The sequence below is a fragment of the Gadus macrocephalus genome, chromosome 12 (assembly GCF_031168955.1).
Source record: "Gadus macrocephalus chromosome 12, ASM3116895v1".
In the NCBI taxonomy this organism is placed as follows: Eukaryota; Metazoa; Chordata; class Actinopteri; order Gadiformes; family Gadidae; genus Gadus; species Gadus macrocephalus.
The window spans coordinates 6,621,901-6,643,493 of NC_082393.1; the positions used below are offsets into that span (position 1 = coordinate 6,621,901).

Below are 21,593 nucleotides of genomic sequence, written 5' to 3' on the forward strand. Positions count from 1 at the left end.
CCCGGAGCTATCTGCTTGGTAAATATTTGGGGAATTTTAAACTTGCCGTGTGATATCAAATCAGAGAGCTCATCAAATAAAATCTCAAAAACAGAATAAAAATGATCTGCTTGCACGTGTGTATTACCCTGTGTGTGTGTGTGTGTGTGTATTACCCTGTGTGTGTGTGTGTGTGTGTGTGTGTGTGTGTGTGTGTGTGTGTGTGTGTGTGTGTGTGTGTGTGTGTGTGTGTGTGTGTGTGTGTGTGTGTGTGTGTGTGTGTGTTAGTGAGAGTTTTAGTGCTCAGCGTTGCGGAAGAGCAGTTGAACAACATCAGTGTTAAGATAGTATCTTAGCAGAAACCAAAAAGCACAAAAAAACTGCTTCCTCCAGAGACTGGATATCCACCTTATCAGGGCGCAGCAGTTTAACCAAAACTGATTTTTTCAACCAGACTTACCATCTGGTGATAATGATAAATTGCACCATTATCATACACAATTAAGGCTAAATGTTAATAACCATTTACAGCTTATAGTTAGACCGTAACATTGGATGGTATGCCATAGGTACCTTGCACTGGATCTCCGCCTGCTTGCGTTTGATCTCCTGCAGCTGCCCAGTGAGATCTTTATTCTGGGTGGTCAGGGTCTGAACGCGGTCCTGTAAGGCCCGCCCCTCCTGCTCCGCTCGCCGTAGCTGGTTGCTGTGGATTTGGCTCTGAAAGGGGAAAGGAGAGGAGGCTTTAAGGTACAGCTCAATGGCGTTTTGTTCTGCTTGAAAATATAACTGGAACGTTAAAGAACGCTGGTGCCCCCTAGTGGTGGTTTTGTGAAGATGCAACATGTATATTCGATTCATCCATCCTCTATCCAAGTTATCTCTTGACAGAAGGCAATAACCTTTTCAACATGCAGTGCCAGTTTGACATTTTCTCGTTAATGAGTGTGCCTTAAGCAACAATATATTAAAAATTAAGCTGAACTATGACACAGCGACCAAAAACATTTCCAGAAGATCTGGAATTGTACTATTTCCATATAGTCCACAATCATGCATTAACATTTTAACGTTTTTTTGGTTGTAATATTTGCAACATGGGCTAACAAATTATAATTACATATGTCCCATCTTAAAACACAATTTTCAGAAACTCGCTGAAAAACATATTTGCACTGTGAGAAATGTAAAAAACGAGATTATATGAGAATGTTGAAACCATCCACATCAATATCTTTAAGACATGTACAGCTTTGCAATACCATGTGAAGGCACTGCATACAGGCCACTTGCAACAATATTTTATATATTTTCTTCTCTATTACTCACCATAGCTTTAAAAACTATTAATTGACCCCATTTCAGAACACTGCTTTCTGTAACTAATTGAAACATATTTGCACTGGAAGGAAATGCCCAAAACAGAATAAAGGGCAAATAATAATTTATTATAATATTATTATAAGTAAACAATAATAATAAAAAAAATGATAATAAATAATAATAATAATAATAATAATAACAGGCCACTTGCAACAATATTTTAAATATTTTCTTCTCTATTACTCACAACATAGCAGTGTTTCCCACACATTGACGAGACTATGGCGCCCCGCCATAGTCTAATTTCGGCCGCCATAGTCTCTGCGTGCACATGAATTATTATTATTATTATTATTATTTTTTATTTTTTTTGCTCAGACGAAGTTCGTGTCGCTCTCATTGGGATTGCATGAGAGCAGAGGCGCTGCATCTCATTAGGCATACCAGGCAATTGCCTGGTAAAAATCGCTACATACAGAATCCCTATACGCAGAGTACGCAGAGTGCGTAGGGCACCAAGTACCTGAGGGGGCACCAAAAATGAAGGTTTGTAAAAAATAAAAAAAATAAAATACATTATTGAATAAAAAAAATATGTAAATTAGTTATGAAGAGGCCCACCGTTGTTTGTTCTTAATTGTATAACCTATCACTCAATTTCGGCTAATTAGATGTTTTTACCTAATATATAAAAGGGGCTCCTCCCCTCCCAAAGTGCCCAAAACAGAATAAAGGGAAAATAATAATTTATTATAATATTATTATAAGTAATTAATAATGATATAATTTATTAATTATTATTGTTTATTTTTTCAAGTGTGCCTATGATTATGCTGCCCCGTGCCAGTGGTGGCATGCGTGCCTAGGGTTGCCAACCCCTGGTCTACACTCATGTGATCTAATATATTCCAGAAAGAAATTAATTCATTGTTTGTTGCTGATTTTACATCAATACCGATGTTGATGTTAGACATTAACATCTTCAATATATATACTTTGTTTAATGATTCAGCCGATAAGAGAATTTATTTTAAGTAGCAGGAGAGACTGCAACCATGAATTATCAAATCCTATATTATCAAATCACATCCATGCTACATTGCTACATTGTCCCACCCTCATATGCTGTATTGCTTGCAAAATTCCACAGACACACACAGCAACACTGGCTTGGCGATGGTAGCGTCGTAGCATAGATGCTTCCCCATCTGTTTGGAACACCCTGCAGAAATACTGAAAACTATCAGAACTGATCTCATTTGTTGCCTTTGGCTCTTTACTGAATTACTTTCTTATTATATGGAAATATTGGACATTGTAGCTGTGTATAATTCCTCACTTGAATTCCTAACCAGACTTTTAATTGTGTGTAAATTGCGTGTTTTGTTTGTTTGAAACAATGTATTGTCTGTTGTGTGTGCTGCCCTCTTGGCTAGGTCTCTTGAGGTTTGAATCTCGATGGAGACTTTTACCTGGTCAAATAAAGGTTCAATAAAACCTGAAGAAAAGCGTGGCGACGGCGCCCGTCTCCGAGCAGTGTACCTGCGTCTCCAGCTCCATCATCCTCTGCCGGGTCTCCCGGAGCTCGGCCTGCGCCTCGGCCTCGCGCAGCCTCACGCTCATCAGCTCGTCCTGGAGCTCGCCGAGCGCGTTCTTCCGGGGCGCGTCCTTCCAGCGGCCCGTGGTGCGGGCCAGGTGGCGCTGCCAGTGGTCCTCCAGGTCGCGGACCTGCTGCCGGAGCTCCTTCAGGCCGGTCAGGGCCTCCGCCTCCCGGAGCTTCGACCCGATCAGCTCCTCCTGCAGCCGCGCCACGTTGGTGTCGTCCGGAAGGGACGTGTTCCTCTGTGGAGCGAGGGGGGGGGAAACCGGTCAGACCGGATGTGTTTTCAATGGCAACATGGGTGCGAAAACTCAGGTCCCAGCCAGAGGGCTCGGCAGGGAAACTATTAAAGGGTTAGGGTTATCACAACAAATAAGCAAACTGAAAACAAACTATTAGCGTTCGAGCCGTAGTTTGTTTTCAGTTTGTTTATTTGTCAGACTAGGAAACTAGATCTGGTTGGTAATCTTTCATAACCACCCAAGTGTTTGTTTATGATTTCCAAGAGTCCACAGCATCAAACCAAAAAATATTATGGCCAACATCATTGGGGCATTCTGTACTACGGCCTCTATCACTAATCTAAAGCCTACATCCCACCCTACCATCCTACCACAGAACCAGGAGTGACACTCCACTCCTGCTCTTAGATGTGATTGGGTAGTTGTGTTGTGACGATGGAAACAGTTGAGGGTTGAATAATGTAAACAGCTGATGTGCAGGATCAGAGCACTCACCCTCTCCATGTCCAGGATCTTGTCCTGCATCTCTTTGAGGGCACACTGGGACTCGGCCTCCTTCAGTCTGGCCTGGACAAGCTCTCTCTCCAGCTGGAGGACGGAGTCCTCAGAGTAGCGCGCGTGCACCTTCTACAACACAGACCACAGGGCCAGCGTTAAGGCTTCTTCATGGACAGACCGACAGGAACTGGCTGATGGCTTATTGATTGAAAACCGCTAATTCCGTCAACACTATCAGATAAATTGATCTGGTTGTTCAATGCTCTTTCATTTTGGTAAACAAAATGTAATGCTTTTTTTATTTAGAGAAAAACAATTACCAGGAGGAAAAAGTAGCATTGCTTAGAATTATATTATTTTTCTCCTCAATGTAGTCTGACTTTCGGGCTATGGTGTGAGCAATGCAGCATTTGTTCATAGATGTGTACATCAGAGAAGACCCAGCGCAAACGTTATGTTACCTTGTAAATGGCGGTAAACTCACTAAAGTATAACTTTACCACAACCTTGGGACGTCGTTACCGGTAGGGCTACTCTATTATACACTGCGTTACGTAGAAACAACTCACAAAATATCAACGCAAGCATATGGACATTCCCAACATGGACGTTACGGCACAGCAAACTCCTTGACATTATGGATGCACACCGAAGCCCAAAAATTGACACCCTCCATTCAGATGACTATTTCATGCCAGGACGTTGTGCAGCAAATTATGTGAAGTGCCGTATTGAGTGAGCACATTAGCATCATGAATCTGTCCATCAATAATTCACCAGACCGGCCGAGAGACGCTCACCAGCAGAGTGCTCAAAGTGTTAACCCTCTCAGACGGCATGTTTCTCCAGCACACATCTGGAGCGGCGGGTTAAGTGTGGAACAGCGTGTCCCAATTTTAGGTCATGAATGCAAAACATGCGCTTAACATCATTATGTATAGTATAACTATGCATAACGTCATAGCGCTTTGGCTCCGCTTTGCAATGGATCCACGCATTCCACTGCGAGGAGACTGTTGCTAGGCAGCCAGTTTGGCTACTCCGTTGGTGGAGAGAGAGAGAGAGGGAGACAGGAGGAAGAAGGTGAAAACTGTTTATGATGTTGTCCCGTGATCCATTGACCTTAATGATTATAGGTCTTAACAGAGCTCCACCTCAACACACAAGGTAATCCCTCTAGGAATGCTGACCAAACGCACAATTACATGTTGATTTGAGATCCATGTATTGAGACAGATTTCATCACCGTCATCAAATTTGCAAACGCAACACCACAAACCATACACAGTATATAATCTATCCCTCTAGCGAACTGGTTCAACGAATCTCAACACAAAACAAACTACAATCACGGTCGCTGGTGCGGTCCCCCCAGCACACAGAGAGAGGAGGGACACAAGAGAGCCGTTTTTCCTTTGGGCCCCTTAGTGTGGGGGGCCCCCGGGGTGTGGCTGGGTGGACCTGGGGCCCTCCTTACCGCTCGGGGCTGCTGGGTCTGCTGCAGGTGCAGGATGGCATCGGAGGCCTGCTCCAGCTGAACAGAGAGCTCCTCAGTGTGCTGCTTGACAGTGGACAGCTCCCTCTTCACCAGGTAGTTCTCCTCCGCCTCCTGCGCTCGAGTCACTTGTCCCTTTTGGACGTGAACCGCCGTGATGGAGGGGCGTGGTTCGCGTGGGAGCAGGGCATGATGGGAAATGGAGCCGAGCGGATGGAGCAATTTCGGTCAAATTAAAAAACAAAACCAGAAGGGGCGCTAGAGTTTGTGCACATGCTCATTGTCTTTTCTTTCTTTTTTTTCGTTATTTCATTGACGGATTTGGGTGCTTTAATTCCTTGTTTGTGTTTTGGTATTTTAAACATGCAGTAATCCAGAGTCACATGCATTTACTGAATAAGCCATAACGTAACAATCTGATTTGCTTTAATTTTTCTATTTCTTTACATCATGGTCATCTATTTTGCAATCGCTGACCACCAGTTTTTTGCCATTAAAGAGGAGAAATAATACAAAGCATGCAATAATTAAGAGATTGTGTAGGAAAAGAGAGAAAGGTGCAATATAGGTGTGGGGAGGGGAGGGGAAGAACAGAGAGAGAGATACAATAGAGAATATACCTGGATCAACCTATCTGCCAAGGAAGCACTTTCCTACAAAACAGGAACACGAACAAGAGACACGAGAGACAGAATCCAGAGGGCAGTTTAAAACACAACACAGAAGAAACACACAAGTGCTCAGGTAACAAAACATTATGTTCCTTTTTTCCCCTCATCCTCATCCACATTCACCTCCAAACACACTCATAGTTTGACGGGGAGAAAAAGAACATGGAGTTTGATGAAAGAGTGAGAGCGGGCTGGTGAGAAAGCATGAAATTGGCAGTGGGGATGGCAGTGAGAAGTGGAGGCAGGCAAAGCACACTACAGCAAAGAGAAGGGTTTTGCCCGATACCGTCTGATACCAGCGTTACATCATCAAGTTTATTAGTCCATGCTCTTTTAGTTTTAGTAATCTCTCGAGACCGTCACATTAAACCGTCGGACGTTAGTGAGAAGGGATGCTTTGGCTCCGGAGAGCAGCCATTGTGCCACAAACAGGCCCGTCGCCGTCAGACACGTCTCAACATCCGCCTTGGAGGACATCCTTGCTCCCCCGGAGGACCACCTCATGCACAGCGGCCGCGCCAGGCAGGTGAGGACGCATGACCCGTGCGGACGTAGCATCGGCGCATGCAGTGCTCCGGAATCATCCTCTCAAAGCGAACGCAGCCCTTTCACTTCCTCAACGAGCCCCCACGGCAGCCCCCATCCAGGCAGGTTGAGTTAGCAGCATCCAGGGGGGATTACACAGACCGTTCCCCCGGCGGGAAGTGTCTGAAGCCGCACCAAGCACTCGCATCCCCCAAAGCTTTTTCCCCTGCTTAGTGGCCACAACACACAGACTCTCCACCGCGCCATGTTGGACTTGTAGCCGGAACACTTCGACGAGCACATCCCACAGTTAGTAAAAGACTTCATGTCCCGTTTGGACGGTTAAGGCATAACGGTTAATGCATAACGGTTAATGCATAACGGTTAATGCATGATGCATATGGGGTGCATTCATGTAAAGGGTTAGGATGAATGTGGATGGTATATGTTCACAGATGTCCATGGCAGCAGCTCATTCAGTCGTGGGTACGGCAGGGCTGTCAGGGAACCAGTGGATGTACTTACTTTCTCCAGAGTGTCAATCCTTTGCTTCAGGAGTCTGTTCTCTGTCCGCAGTCTCTGGAAAGTCACACCAAGAACACAAGGTTTCGGTACCTTTCCACGTCTCAGGAACACAACGTTTGAACACACCTTCACACACCTGTGAAATCCGATGGACTTCCCACACCTGCAGAACCTACAAACATACCTTTATTTCAACCTGTTCTTCCATTTCTTTAGTTTTGATGGTAGTGTACTCCTTCTCTAACCTGAAAACACAGATGGCCAGAACGTTTCTATATGATACCGAATTTAGCATTAGGCAAATCAGACGGTATCTTTCACGAAACAGATGGCAGATGGTGCCCGAGGTGAATGAACTGACTGTGTTCCCAAAGTAGGATTAGACCTTTGTTGTAGTTTAAAAGGTTTTAATTGGGCTTACTTCTTCATCTTCTTAGCATTGTACTTGACTTGGTAGGCAGCCTGGATGACCTTATCAGGGCCGCTGTCCAGCTGGTGAGGTATGACCCTCTGAAAGTGCTTCAGAGGAGAAAACATACCAGAGAGTCGTGAACCAGTAGAGCACAGCAACACTCGTCGATGCCAGATGAATACAATCAAATGTCAAATGGAATCACAATAGAGTAGAAGGCAGGCGTTGTACCTGAAGCATTCCCTCCATGTCTAGCTGTATGAGTTCTGCATGGTTCATCTGGAGAATAGCTAATCCCACACGAAACACAATCTCCAGACCCTGGTGGGAGAGACAAGCAGCGCAGTTCAGCATCAGAGGAAACGGGTCTAGAATACACTGGGATTAGCAAAACATACATGCAATATAAAGGACTTGGGTTTTGAATAAAGAATTTGTTTAAGCCAGCAGGTGGTGCCAATGGGTCTTTACAGTAGTTTCTGTCCAGTGTTCAGGGAAATTCAATATGTTGTACAGCACAACCTCTAGCCCACAGTAGTATAGTTGGTTCTTCATGCATACAAATCGGGCAATAAGAAACCTACTGATCAGCATTTCATTGACTAGTTTACCTTTGTCCCGCTTTGTTAATTAAATAGAAATGGTAAATGGACTGCATTTATGTTGTGCTTTTTTGTAACCAGTGGCCACCCAAAGCGCTTTACAATGCTGCCTAACAATGCTCCCCCCTTCATACACACATTCACACACCGACGGTGGCGTCAGCCAGCTCGTCAGGAGCAGTTAGGGTTAGGTGCCTTGCTCAGGGACACCTCGACACTAAGCTAGGAGGAGCCAGGGTTCGAACTAGCAACCTTGCGGCTACCAGCCAACAAGCTATTGCCACCCAAAACTAGTACTGGGAGTTCAACAGGTAATGCAACCAGACCAGTTTGTCATCAAGATCCACCCATTTCTCATTGGAGAAGTTATCAGTTATGTCCGTAGAGGCGGACAGAACAACAGACCTCGCACATGAAGATGTCGAAGATCCTGGTGGCGACGGGCAGTGGGAAGTTGGTGAGGAAGATGGTGAGGAACCAGGGGGATGCGTACATGGAGGTGTGGAAACTCTGGGCCTGGAAGTGGATATGGAGCTCCGGGAGGTGCTCCTGGGGAGGACCAAAGAAAGCATGAACAAACTGCCAGCCCAAATGGCTCAAAGTCCCTCCATTGACTATAGAGGCAGAGGCAGAGATGGACCTTATTATTCCAAGTGATTAAAAAGAATGAAAATAAATGCAGTTTTAAAGGATTAAATACAACCGTAACATCAAATTGCCAACACGTTTTGGAACCGGAATACATGGAACTGGAATTTCTACTATCTACCAACGCCTACCTGGATCATAGATTCAAACTGATACATGCAGAGCCCCAGCTCGGCCATGGTAGGCTTGAAAAGCTCCCGTAGCCTGTAGTCCTGCATCAGCTTAACAAAGACGCAGAACGCCTCCTCTTCTGGCATCTACACATAAGCAACAAATAGAAACACTAAATAAACCACCAAAAAAGAAACCACATGAAACAATCAATCATGCTAATACTATTGGAATATTTTTTCTGTGTGTGTGTGTGTGTGTCTGTGTCTGTGTCTGTCTCTGTGTGTGTGTGTGTGTGTGTGTGTGTGTGTGTGTGTGTGTGTGTGTGTGTGTGTGTGTGTGTGTGTGTGTGTGTGTGTGTGTGTGTGTGTGTGTGTGTGTGTGTGTGTGTGTGTGTGTGTGTGTATTACCTGCATGAGCAGCAGTCCCACAATGAAGGCGCTGCCCTGACAGTAGCCCACCTCGCGGTCCACCAGCGAGTAGGCCTGTAAACACAGCACAGCATGTTGGATTAAAATACACTTCAGGAAGAACGCACTGCGCCGCAGCACAGGCCCCTGATCCAATAATGGAGTCCAGTATATGTTGGGCTCAGTGATGACGTGCTGAAACACAACAAAGACCCAAGATGGAGTCCACCAGTGTCCGTGGAGCTCCGTGATGACACGCGGCCACACGGCACAGGATCTGGATCCAAGATGGGGTCCAGTCGAATTAGAGCTCAGTCAAGGACACACGGCAACCACACACATGGTCTGGATCCAAGAGGGAGTACAGTCTGTTACGAAACCAGTGATGACAAATGGCATCACAGCACAGGGACTGGATCCAAGATTGATTCACTTAGAGCTCAGCAATGACGCACAGCATTACAGAACAAGGACCTGCATCCAATCTGGTGCCTAGTCCCCATAACACAACAAAAGACTTCCCAACAACCACAATCCCCTCTCTTGTTACCCATCCTCTAAGAGGCCATGTGTCTAGTCAGGGATAAATGAACCGGTTAAGGACCAGTTATTGAGTCATTTCTCAAGAGAAAGGTGTGTTCAACAGGTAATACACAGTATGACTAATAATGTAACTTTCACTGTTTTACCACAGTTGAATCTGCAAATGAATAATAACATACCACTAATATCGTGACTTTATTTACATAAAAACAATATACCAAACAATGTTCTTCTTCTTCTATGGTTCTTCTAACCAAAATAATACAATAAAGACGCTGTTGCGGACCTTCATGACGTTGAAGAGCACCTCCTGGCCCAGGCTGTCCTTCTCCCTGAAGAACTCGTGCTCGGGGTAGGTCCGGGCGATGTCCCGGCGGATCAGCTTCTCGCAGGGCGACGTCATCTTCAGCAGCTCCGAGTACTGGTCCTTGATGGGCATGTTCTGGGCGTTGCACAGCAGCTGCCACACGATGGCCCTGAAGTGGTGCGGGATGCCCTTCCTCACCATGTCCTGAGGGAGAGAGCCGTCGTGTTGGTCAGGGGCAGGCGACGGACCCCTTCGGATCCACCTGGTGGGCCTCTTTTCCCCCCCGTGGATAGGGTCAACGTTTCTCCCTCCGAGGACCCATGATGTTAGCTTGTTAGCTTGTGTGCACGCGCGTGTGTGCTTGTGTATGTACCGTCATGACTATTGAGCCACGTGTTCCAATTGGTCAAAATAAAATTCCATCTCTAAATATAATGTGTTCAGCGATGCCATTTATTTTGAATGATGTTGTTTTTTCTGCTGATGAGTCACTATCAGTCTGCTCCCTCCACAGGAAGAGAGCTGAAGCAGATGTTTGTGTGTGTGTTTTTGTAAGGGCGTCTGTGTGGGAAATACATCTGGTCTATCCAGGGTGCATCTGGCACAGAGCATCACTGCCTTTCAGCAGGGGTGGGGGTCTTCTTCTCTCGCTGTGTGTGTGTGTGTGTGTGTGTGTGTGTGTGTGTGTGTGTGTGTGTGTGTGTGTGTGTGTGTGTGTGTGTGTGTGTGTGTGTGTGTGTGTGTGTGTGTGTGTGTGTGTGTGTGTGTGTGTGTGTGTGTGTGTGTGACGTGTGTGTCTCTACTCTCTCGCTCTGTCAAAAGGTCAGTCTATCTCTTTCTCTCCTTCTTTCCCACCAAGGTCTGTGGAGACAGGACAAGCCTTGTTCTGAAACAAAACAGCCTCTCGTTCTTTCTCTACTCACTCTCCATCTCTCTCTCTCTCTCTCTCTCTCTCTCTCCCTCAATCCCTCTCCAGCTGAAGCTGTATTTAAGGTTAGACGTGAGAGGGGGACATATGGAGAAGGACCTATCGGTTTCTCTGCTGCATAACCCTTCTGGCTGCCACAGCATGACAACACCAGACCTTACTGCTCCACCAAACACGGTTAAACCTGATAGTTATACTGTGAGACACACGTGACATCAGAGAGGCTCGCTCTACTGAAGCCAAACAGCAGAGGGCGGACCTTGAATCAGCAACACTCGTAGAGGAGGGCCATATACAATCTGAACTAAATGATGCTGACTAGCAGGGTCCACACTTACAGCTGTACCTGTGTAATTATGAGGTATCATCATTACTCAAAGGTTATACCTAGCAGATTTAAAAAATAAACAGTGTATGCTGACATTGCAAGAAAAGTCTGGGTTCTCCAACAGCAGTGGATGGTATTTTTCGGACGGTTGCTAGGGAATCAGAGGGCGACGGAAATGCTAACCACCATGATTCAGCTGGGGTGGATCCCCATCCCAGCTCCCCAAGTCACTAAACGTCCATCTGGGTGAGCCTCGCCTGGTTATGTGCCACCACACCCAGGCCTGGCATGAGTCGTCGCTTTAACTCCTTCATATATACTTCCTCCTTCACGATTAGCCAAAACAAACCCTCCCGCTGCCTATCATTCCCCACTGACACCGTTCTACACCGTGAACATACAACCGTTGAGCTACCACTACACACCAGGCCTCAGGGGACTGAATGGATTCTATCACATGTTCAGCAAGGGGCTAATCTAAACTTAGCTCCAAAATGTCAGGAGCTAAAATAACAAGTTCAAGGGCACCGCGCCACGGTTGGTGTGGGTACCAAGATAGCCAGCAGAATGAGTTTCCCCCGGCAGAGTAAACAACAAGGCGGACAGGGAAACAAATGGGACCGCCCGGGCACAAGGGGGGGGGGGGGGGGGGGGCGGCATCCCTCGGGGCCCTCCAGGTGTTTGGAGACGGGGCCCGGCCTAAATAGACCATGTGGGCAACACAGGGCAGAACTAAACAAAACTATTTTACTGCCCAGAAATATTAGGCACATTTTGCTCTCACTTACTTTTTATTTTAAGATTAAGGCAGTGGCTTCAACACAATAACCGTATCAGACAGATGTTTTTTACACAGAACCATCTAGGACAATTGTTCTTTGAAAGCTCAGGAAAGGGCAGGCTCTTCAAAATAGTCTGCAGGTCATTGGATCAACCGTCTGTCTATCAGCTGCTTTTACATGTCATGTAGATCATGTAGTTCTTAATAGGACGCTGCCTGATTTGTCTGAACAACTTTGTTTTGTTTTTTTTCAGCCACACATGCACAACTGGAAGCTCCACTCGAAATCCAGCTGGGTTGCAAGGTAATGAATTCATGAAGAATACACTAGCAGGCAGAAATGTGTGCTGATGAAATCAGCAGAAGCAAATCAATCAAATGATAATCACACATTTTGATTATTGCCATTGAAAGTTAATAGGCAGAACGGGCTCTGTGTAGGCAGCATACCTGATTGAAGTAAACCTCTGGGCTCTTGTTCCTCTAAGCTCATAACAACACGCTAAGCTACACGCAGCTGACTCTCATCCCCACACCGACTCAGTGTCACGTGCACACTGGGTGAGTGAGTGTGTACGTCAATGTGTGTCTGCCTGCTGTGCTAGCATGGATTTCTGAATTGTGTCTCCATGCAGGCATGTGAACTTGAGTCTACAACGAATGTGTGCGTTTATATACCACATGATGTTTGTGACTATGTGTGCTGCGCATGTTCATGCATGCGTGTTTGACTTTTGTGCATGCGTTTGCAAACCTGTGTCTCATAAAGAAAGACAAAGAAAACATGTTAATTTGTCTGTCTGCAAGCCACTGTGCTAGCCTGTGTGTTTGTGCCCAAGCGTGTGCATGTGTGTCTGCCTGTCTGTCTGTCTGTCTGTATGACCGTCTTCCCTTGTGCAGATGGTGTGTGTATCCATGTGTGTGACCAAGTCTGTGACTGTGTATGCGACTGTGTGTGTGACCGTGTGTGTGACCATGTGTGTGACCATGTGTGTCCGCCTGTGTGACCACGTATGCTACCATGTATGTGCGCGTGTCTTTCCGTGCGCGTCTTTCCGTGTGTGTGCGTCGGTGCGTGTTCGAGCGGCCCTTACCCGGAGCTGCTTGTCCTTCTTCTTGCGCACCTCCTCCCACTCGTTGACGATGCGCCCCCAGAGGATCCAGGTGTCCTCCTCCAGGTGGGACAGGTTGGAGGAGGCCGAGGAGCTGGACACCAGCGACGAGCCGCTGTTCCTCCGCGAGCCGTTGACCGAGCGCAGGACCTTGTGGTCCGTCTCCAGCAACCTGACACACAGTAGGCCGAGAGAGAGAGCATCAGCAAGAACCACCGGTGCAGGCATTACGAACCAGAACCCCAAACCACTCTAGTTCTTGCCAAACTAGCATTATAAACCAGAACCATCAACTCACCCTGGTTTCTGCAGTACTAAAATTACAAACCAGAACCACCAGCGCCTTTGTTGTTCTTCCAGTACTAGCATTGCAAACCAGAACCATCAACTCTCCCTAGTTGCTACAATACTAGCTTACAGACCAGAACCATACCTATCCCTAGTGCCTTCAATACTTGCATTGTAAACAGAACCATTACCTCTCCCTAGTTGCTACAGTACTAGCTTACAAACGAGAACCATTACCGCTCGCTTGATCTTGAAAGATATTGGATACATAAGTGGACGGTTAGGCAGCAAGTCTTACTTCATTTGCACATTATTCAATCAGGAGAGCACTGCCCATATTTGTAGAATAGAGCTTAAATTTTATAAAACCGGAATAGTGTATTTTTTAAAGTTAAGATTATTCAGGGGTTGCTATTCTGATAGGACTATGCCAGTGGTTAACATATTTCCTAGACCAGATGTAAAACTCTTGTACAACTCTTCATCATATTACACTTATCTATTATCACAGAATGACACACATGCAAAGTTCAACACCCAATCAGTGATTCTTATTACATGCAGTCAGCCTCTAATGTTGACTTTGAAACAAATTACGGTAGAATGGATTCATGTAGTACAACAACTCATGTGTTTTGTCCAGTAACCAGAGGCCAGGACAGAGCAGTAAAGGTGGCAAACACATTTTTAGAATAGCAGATACTAGACGGAGCCTAAAGAGATTAACCAGGCCCTGTGGAGTAACAGGGCAGAGACGGGGCCGTCTCTTCGTACGGAGCCACGGACCTCTCCGTGTCTGACACACAAAAGCCCAGACACTTGATCTCGGAAAACACAGTAGAGAGCGCTCAGGCCAGGACGGTGACGTTGGCCGAGAAAAGCTAGGGTTACGGCCCAATCTGGGTCGAGGGGAGGGGTCGGGATACATGGGGAGCAGACGCACCACGCCTGCAGTCTCAGGGGCCATGAGAGAAGTCCATTTGCGGTATGTCTGCTTGGGTTCAAGAAAGAACCTACAGACAACAGTGATGCCGTGAACAGCGATACAGTGAACATCTAAACTACAGCGAATCTGTGAAAAGCTAATCTACAGTGAACAACAAAAGTACAGTGACACAATAATCAACGAAATTACAGAGATACAGTGAGCTGCTAAAATATAGTGACACAGTGAACAACAAAACTACAGTGACAAAGTGAACATCGAAACTACAGCGATACACTGAAAATCTAAACTAGTGGTGACGCATTGAACGGCTAAACTACAGTGATACGGTAAACATATCAACTACAGTGACGCAGTGAACAGCTAAACCACAGTGACAGAGTGAACAGCTAAACCACAGAGACAGAGTAAACTGTAAAACGATGGTGACACAGTGAACAGCTATACTACAGGGATAAAGGGAACATCTAAACTACAGTGACACAGTGAATAGCTTAACTACAGTGGGTCATTTACTGAACGACTCGCTTATGTATTCACCAATGTCATCGTCAATTGGCCTATTCGTTAAACAAACGGGGCCTGTTACTGTTCTACAACGTTGCTATCACTTCATCTTCACCATATCTCAACTGGCTTACAGAACCTTTAAGTCGCTTTTTCACATGATCATCTATCAATGCTTGGCATTTTAGATTTGACCACAATCGGATAAACGACGACAACACAAAACTAGTAGTGTGGGCAGCTACATGTGAAAACTGCATTCAGTCGGCGTGGAACTTTCCGCTAATAATTCACCTGTAGATAGCCTTGAGTGTTTGTACTGGACTGGCCAGCACTTAGCACCAGCGAGAACTATGCTTTAAACGGAAAAATAATATCAGGATCTATGCTTTTGGAAATACTTTTAAAATAAACTTTTGAGGTGTGAAAGAGAATTAAAAGGCAAACAGACAAACCGAGGACTAAATTGTCCCCCAGTGTGACAGTTTTACTGCTCCTTCTTCACTCTTTCCCTCTGTAATGGAAATAAATCCGAAGTTCTATCCAGAGAAAACATATACACTGTCCTTACCAAGAGAGACTCATGGTGTGTTCATGTTCAAGTTGCTTTGTAGGAATTCCTCAAGGATTAACAGATTTTAAAGACATGAACACGGCAGGGATCCCTTGTTACTCTCGTCTGTGTGTCTTATCTACTCTGTAGGGTACAAAGGCCTTCCCAGAACACACACACACACACACACACACACACACACACACACACACACACACACACACACACACACACACACACACACACACACACACACACACACACACACACACACACACACACACACACACACACACACACAGCAAAGAGGGAAGGGGTGGGGGGTTGGATGCATGACAGCATCTGCGGTGCATTACCAACATAACCAATGAGTGTAGCTCTTAACGGCTGTGGTTAACAGTCTTATAAGAAGTGAGTGTGGCAAGCTAAGAACACACAAAGTCGTAAGACGTGTGGTAGTGAACAAGCCCAAGCCTCGGCTCTACTTGTTGAGGCGAAGGACAGGGGGTGAACAGGGGCAGTGTGCTGAAGCAGCATAAAAGGCACTACTTCCTGTGGGCTGGATGGGGGGGGGGGGGGGGGGTTCCCGTTAGGAACGTTGACGTTTCCTCATGAAAATGATGAATTATCCTCAGTTGGGGGTTTTATTGCATAGTCGTCCTTCCCCCCCCCCCCCCCCCCCCATACCCCCCACCCCCCCCCATACCCCCCACCCCCACCCACGCAGAGCGCCAGACGATGAGCGCCTGACCTCCACTGTGAGGGCTCGCTCTGTAACACACAGCGCCCCAGCCCTGTTACCCTCCTGGGCCAACTGTTTAGCACAGTCCCCCCCCCGTCCCCCCCCCATCCGCCGCCAACCGCTTCTCTGAACCAGAGCACCGGTTTCCATGCCAACACTGAGAGTGCACTTTCTACGGGTGAGAGCCACAGCGGGGGGATATAATTTGGGAGACCGGGGGGAAGGAGGGTTGAGGCGGGGAGGGGGGGAGCCGTCTCCTCCGTTCAAAAGGAGCCTCAAACACTTGGGGAGCTGTGAACACTGTGCAGCCCGTTCCATTAGTGATGTCATGGCTGAACGACCGACCGAGTCCAGTGAGTTCCATTTAGTGATGTCATAGCTGACCCTTAAGAGTGGGCTGTTGTTTTTTCCGTTCATATCTTCACTAATATTGTGCTTTGGCTCAACAAAGCATTAGACAACATTTGAGATACTTTACCTAAAATTAACTTAAATCTAAAGTTCCTTTAAATAGGACCCTGAATAATTTTGTCCCATAGGATTTGCTCTTACGATCGTCTGCCCTTATACAGACACAGAACCTCTAGCCTTGTTGGTCTGGATCCAACCACCATGGTCCCGTCGAAGCTTCCCAGTTGGGTCAACGCCACCACTGCGAGAGGGAGGGAGCGACGCAGCGGGAGCCTAAGAGACGGCGAGGGAGAGAGAGTGGGCAGTCACGGAGAGAGCTGGCCCCCGGCGGCTCACCTGTTCTGTTCCTCCAGCTTGGCGAGGAGCTCTACATCGTCCGGGCTCAGCTGGTTGGAGGAGGTGGGCGACAGGCCGGGGGACGAGAGCGAGGTGGAGGGGGTGGTCTGCAGGGTGGTGGGCGGGGCCACCGTGCTAGCCATCTGACTGACTGAGTTCTTCACCCATGAGAGAGTAGAACTCAGCTTGCCTGCAACCTTGTCTGTCGCCACCTGTCCATGGGAGCAGAAAGTACTGTTTATTACTCACGTTATATTACCCGCTATCTTGGATGATATCTTTTGTTGGATGCACAAAATCATTATGAAAAGTGGTTTCGGTCAAAGATCTCAAACGTCCGGGAACGAAAGCAACAAGTATAGTAGATAGTTATTATATGGTTTATCTAAAGTACTGTTCAAAACAGTGTGTGAATATGAAAAACGAAGTCCCTCCTTTACAGCTCTGATCTATTGGGTCACCATAACACTCATATGTCATAAATAAAAAAAGACATGCACAATCATTCAATTACTTTTTGAAGAAAGAACAGGGATTAGGTAAAAGTACTTTCACTTCTCAAGTGAGTTCACAAGTGGGTCTACCTTCTAGTAAACTCACTTGAGTAGTGAAACGTCTCACTTAGGTATTGAAAATACAGTATTTCCTGAAAGTCTGACATATATCCGTGAACAAAGGGGGCTTTAACAAACCAAAAAATCACATGAGTTCTTCCAACTTCCCTATTTCAAAGTGGAAAAGCTAAGCAAAATTTTTTGCTATGCTAGTGTAAACTAAAACCTGCTAGTAGTGTGACTGATTTAGTGCCCCTGAGAAAGCCCTCATCTTTGCCGGGAAAATCAGCCCTTAGAAAGAACTACTCACCGACAAGTCTGTATATTCCTGCCTGAACAAAGTCCCCCCTTCAAATCACAGAGGACCACTACGGTCCATTAACCCGTTAGCTCCAAGGGAGTGCTGCTTCTGTCTCAGTGTCCAAGGTGTGCTGCCTCCGAGTCATATGCAGATCACACTGTCTGGAGAGGTCAAAGGGCAGTGTTCAAACAGCGCCGCCCACCACCCTAAACACTCCCAGAGCACCGAGGTCAGCCGTCTCGATAGTCAACACCACTGTTTGATCCATTTCACAGGGCGGCGGAGTCACAAGATTTACATTCAGAATGATGCAGAAGAAGTCAAAGGCAGATTCAGTAAACCGGAAGTCCGGAACGTATACATATACATAAACGCAAATATGATGTGTATATGGTTTATATTAGATATACGGACGATGCCGACAATGTTCTGACGGTATTTTGGACTGGCCAAGACGACAGAGTACCTTGACCTAGGTCCATTTACAGTGGATCAATAGTAGTCCTCTAATGGTTGTAATCAATAGTCAGCTTGCCACTGAATCAACCCGCTCTGACATCCCAGCGCTAAAGCCACACACCACTGAGCACGTCAAAACGGAAGTTAAAAGCTAAAAGCGAACATTATCCCACTTTCAATTAACAATTACTCCCGCTTCTCTGCAACATCCACAGCGCAATTGGAAAAGAGGGAGAGTTGGTATTTCACGGTGCATGATATTGAACTATATCCCAAGGAGGGAGGATGAAAAGGCCAAAGGCCGCTTTCTAAATATTTGAACTTTTCAAGCCAGCAAGAAGAGGTACATCCCGTTGCATTGTCATATATCATCATGAATGCATTTACGTCTTTAGCTGTGTTTGATCCTAGCTGTGTGAGACAGGCACCTTCAAGTCAGGACAAGAGTGGGGACCAGTCAGGAGGCCCATATATCAGTTAGATGTCTGGTTCCAGGTGGTGCGGGACTGCACTTAAGCCTTGTCAACTGTGAGCAAGGGAGGCGCTGGGTCAGACTTTCCCCTAAATCCTGGACGCCTAGATAGTTTCTCCTTCTCCCTGACAAAAGATCCAGGAGAGAGAGAGAGGGAGAGAGAGCGGATAGGGGGCCGCAGGGACACTGTGTGCATGGGTAATGAGCTTCACAGTAGGCCTGGCTCCAACACCCTCGTAGGGTAGGGGGAAGCACAGAACCCATGAGTCATCCACAAGGACTAAACCTTCCTCTTTCTCGAGAGCCCCGTCATGTTCCCTGTCAAGTATCCAGCAAGGAAACAGTACTTACAAGTAGCGGTGGTAGTAGTAGTAGTAGTAGTATCAGCAGCCATGGTAGTAAGGTAACATGTAGTTCTACCTAGACTGTGAACTCTACACTAGGTTTTATTATCAATGAAAATCAAGATATATTGTACTCAATTAATCCCAGATGGGAGACGTGGCCTGTTTCTGCAGGACAAAATAAGAGATGTCTTGCAAGTATGGCTGCAAGTATTATTTCAGCAGAAATGTGAAGTTTATTTTTTGTGTTTAATTGACAAGACCTTACAATCTCTCTCTATCACATTACAATTAAAAACAAGCAAACACCAGCAAAGAGGGCTTTCTTCCTTTTTTGGTTTAACTCCAAGGGAAGCACATTCTTCCCGTTCATACTACAATGCCAGCTCAATATATGCTATAGTAGACGATAACAGGACACTGATAATAATGACCACAATACCTTAAGTCAAAATGGTCTCTGTCACAGTTATCTGGTCTAGAATGAGATTGGAGCCAAGTTTCTGGGGGAAGGTTTGTCTTTTGGCAAGTTGTGACAAGCAAATCCTTACACCTTTATCTCCACGCTCAGAAACACTCCCCATTGTATGCCCAAAACCCTTGGGAACAGTTTGGCTTTAATTACAGGGCAAGCATATTCACTAGCCCTCCATTACTCTCCAATATCTACGGTTAGTCCAAAATTAAGGGTAGGCACATAAAGTGCAAAGAAATGTGCTTTGCAGTCATTGTTTGGAGAATGTGATCCTATGCAATAAACACGAGCCAGTCGATGAAGGCGGATCAATGAGAATTCAGTCTCATATTTAAACTCACTAGTTCAATACAAGGCCTGTAGACACGTTGTATTTTAATAACCATAGAGTCAGATGGGACGTACTTGTTTCAAACTTTGCCGTAGTTTGTCTTATTATATGTGAATGAGACTCTTTGTGGGGCATTTAATGGGGACTGCAGAACTGGGCGTAGAAGCGATTTGTTGGTTTGAAATCCTGACCGACCGCCACTTGGTTAAAGTTTTGTATCGGTGTTATGAACTGTTCCGAAAATAACATCAGTTAAATGCCAAATAAATAAAAACTCGATGAGTTATTTGGCACAACAACATCAAGCACAGATTCAACAGTCTGCCTAATAGTTAATTAAAAAGCACAAAGTGAAAACTAACTGCGGAATATCTAAGTTATAAAAGTACCAGATGAATAACAATACAATCTATCTAGATCCGCTCACACTGTCTCTCTAGGAACAACAGCAGACGTGTTGCCTGAGTTGGTGTAATTTATCTGCCTGTTGTGTTTCAGCAGATAGACGGATCCTTCGTTACCTTGACGCGTTTTCCACCGACCAGGACAGACGTTACTTCCCATCCAAGGCCGTGTGTTTCCACTCAATACATTGACCAAATAGTCTAGAAAGCGTTCTGTTTTCGAAATTAGACTAGCCCCTGATGCTATCTGGGAGCTAGCTAGCTTCTTGAGCTAATTTCCACACCGACTCCTGAGTGCTGGACGTGGAGGCGAATACGTGTACACTACACAAACGTACACACAACAGGGAGATACTGGAGCCGAGACGGACGGCGGCCTTCCCCGATGTTTACATCCTACTGAGCATGCGCCCCCTGGCTACACCGCGCGGCGCTACCGCCATCTATTGTTTATCCCTTAGACAAAAAAGACACATAACATCTCTTCACTGAATTGGATTAAAATCTAAAGGAGCCCAACCCACAGCCTACATTGTAAATAGATCATTATTCATTGCAGTTATGTGGGTGTGTAACACAACCCTGCCTATTCAAACGTTCAAACCTGGATATTAAGCAGGTAATAGCAATGAATAAAATAGTTTTCCCACAAACAGATCAGATTGATTGAATTTAATCCGGATTAATACCAATGATTTCCTCGTTGTAACCAATTGTTATATACAGACAACGTTGAAGGGACAAAGTGTAGGCCTACTGTTTCAGTACAGGTGCATTCACATAATGGAAAAATAATCCTCTAGAATTTGAAGTAGTGAGGGATAAGAGGTTTTTCTTTTTTAGCAGGTTGGTCTAGAAGTAGATTGGGTGTTGAACTCCCAGACGAATGGTGTACTGGGTTTAATCAACAAAGTCGGCCACCTCACTTCTATTCATTCTTGAGCAAGGTGCCCCCTGACCTTTACCATTAATGAACTGTGTCTGAATTCACTGCATTCATTCTGGGTAAATGGCGCTGCTGAAGAGTTAATATTACTTGTTGTCACATTGATTGTTTGACACCAATCGATTCTCTGTAGTTTTAGTCCACGTTGTGAAGATCTTTATCTTCCTCCAGTAACACGTTTCTTACCTGGGATTGGGGAGTGAAGATTGAAGAGGATGGCCGGTCTTTCATAGGAAAAAAATATATTCTTGGTGTAGCAAAGGCCTGTCCAAAAAAACTCCAATACAGTTACGCATTCATATTTATCTAAAGCATTACAATTCTTCCTTTGAGGGAGGATGAATGGTGAAAAAATCCTGACCTCCACAACAACTGGTAGGATACTCATCTCTGAAGGGCTCAAACATTGTAACGTCCCGACAACCACAGTAGCAGCTCCTCTCCTAAGTTTTCATCTGAACTCAACACCGTGCTGCATCCACAC

The 21,593-nt window shown here is 45.8% G+C and overlaps 1 protein-coding gene across 6 annotated transcripts in view; it reads right to left on the reverse strand.

The window, feature by feature from the left end:
• The window catches only part of evi5b (ecotropic viral integration site 5b), a 29,860-nt gene extending 8,273 nt beyond the window's left edge, over positions 1–21,587 (reverse strand). Inside the window, exons 1-17 of one of the 6 annotated variants that reach the window (XM_060067741.1) lie at positions 20,281–20,543; positions 17,688–17,839; positions 16,824–17,035; positions 13,023–13,212; positions 9,871–10,095; positions 9,042–9,116; positions 8,652–8,777; positions 8,278–8,421; positions 7,502–7,591; positions 7,280–7,377; positions 7,043–7,103; positions 6,859–6,912; positions 5,758–5,790; positions 5,120–5,272; positions 3,640–3,771; positions 2,845–3,144; positions 553–699 (exon numbers count right to left, since the gene is read on the reverse strand). In XM_060067741.1, coding sequence (XP_059923724.1) covers positions 553–699; positions 2,845–3,144; positions 3,640–3,771; positions 5,120–5,272; positions 5,758–5,790; positions 6,859–6,912; positions 7,043–7,103; positions 7,280–7,377; positions 7,502–7,591; positions 8,278–8,421; positions 8,652–8,777; positions 9,042–9,116; positions 9,871–10,095; positions 13,023–13,212; positions 16,824–16,966 — 1,971 coding nt within the window. In that variant the 5' untranslated portion in view covers positions 16,967–17,035; positions 17,688–17,839; positions 20,281–20,543. Of the gene's footprint in view, positions 1–552; positions 700–2,844; positions 3,145–3,639; positions 3,772–5,119; positions 5,273–5,757; positions 5,791–6,858; positions 6,913–7,042; positions 7,104–7,279; positions 7,378–7,501; positions 7,592–8,277; positions 8,422–8,651; positions 8,778–9,041; positions 9,117–9,870; positions 10,096–13,022; positions 13,213–15,352; positions 15,503–16,823; positions 17,036–17,687; positions 17,840–20,280; positions 20,544–21,295 lie in introns of those variants that run through there. The other 5 variants (XM_060067738.1, XM_060067740.1, XM_060067739.1 and 2 more) reach the window with 5 other exon arrangements.
• Between the last annotated feature and the right edge of the window lie 6 nt (positions 21,588–21,593).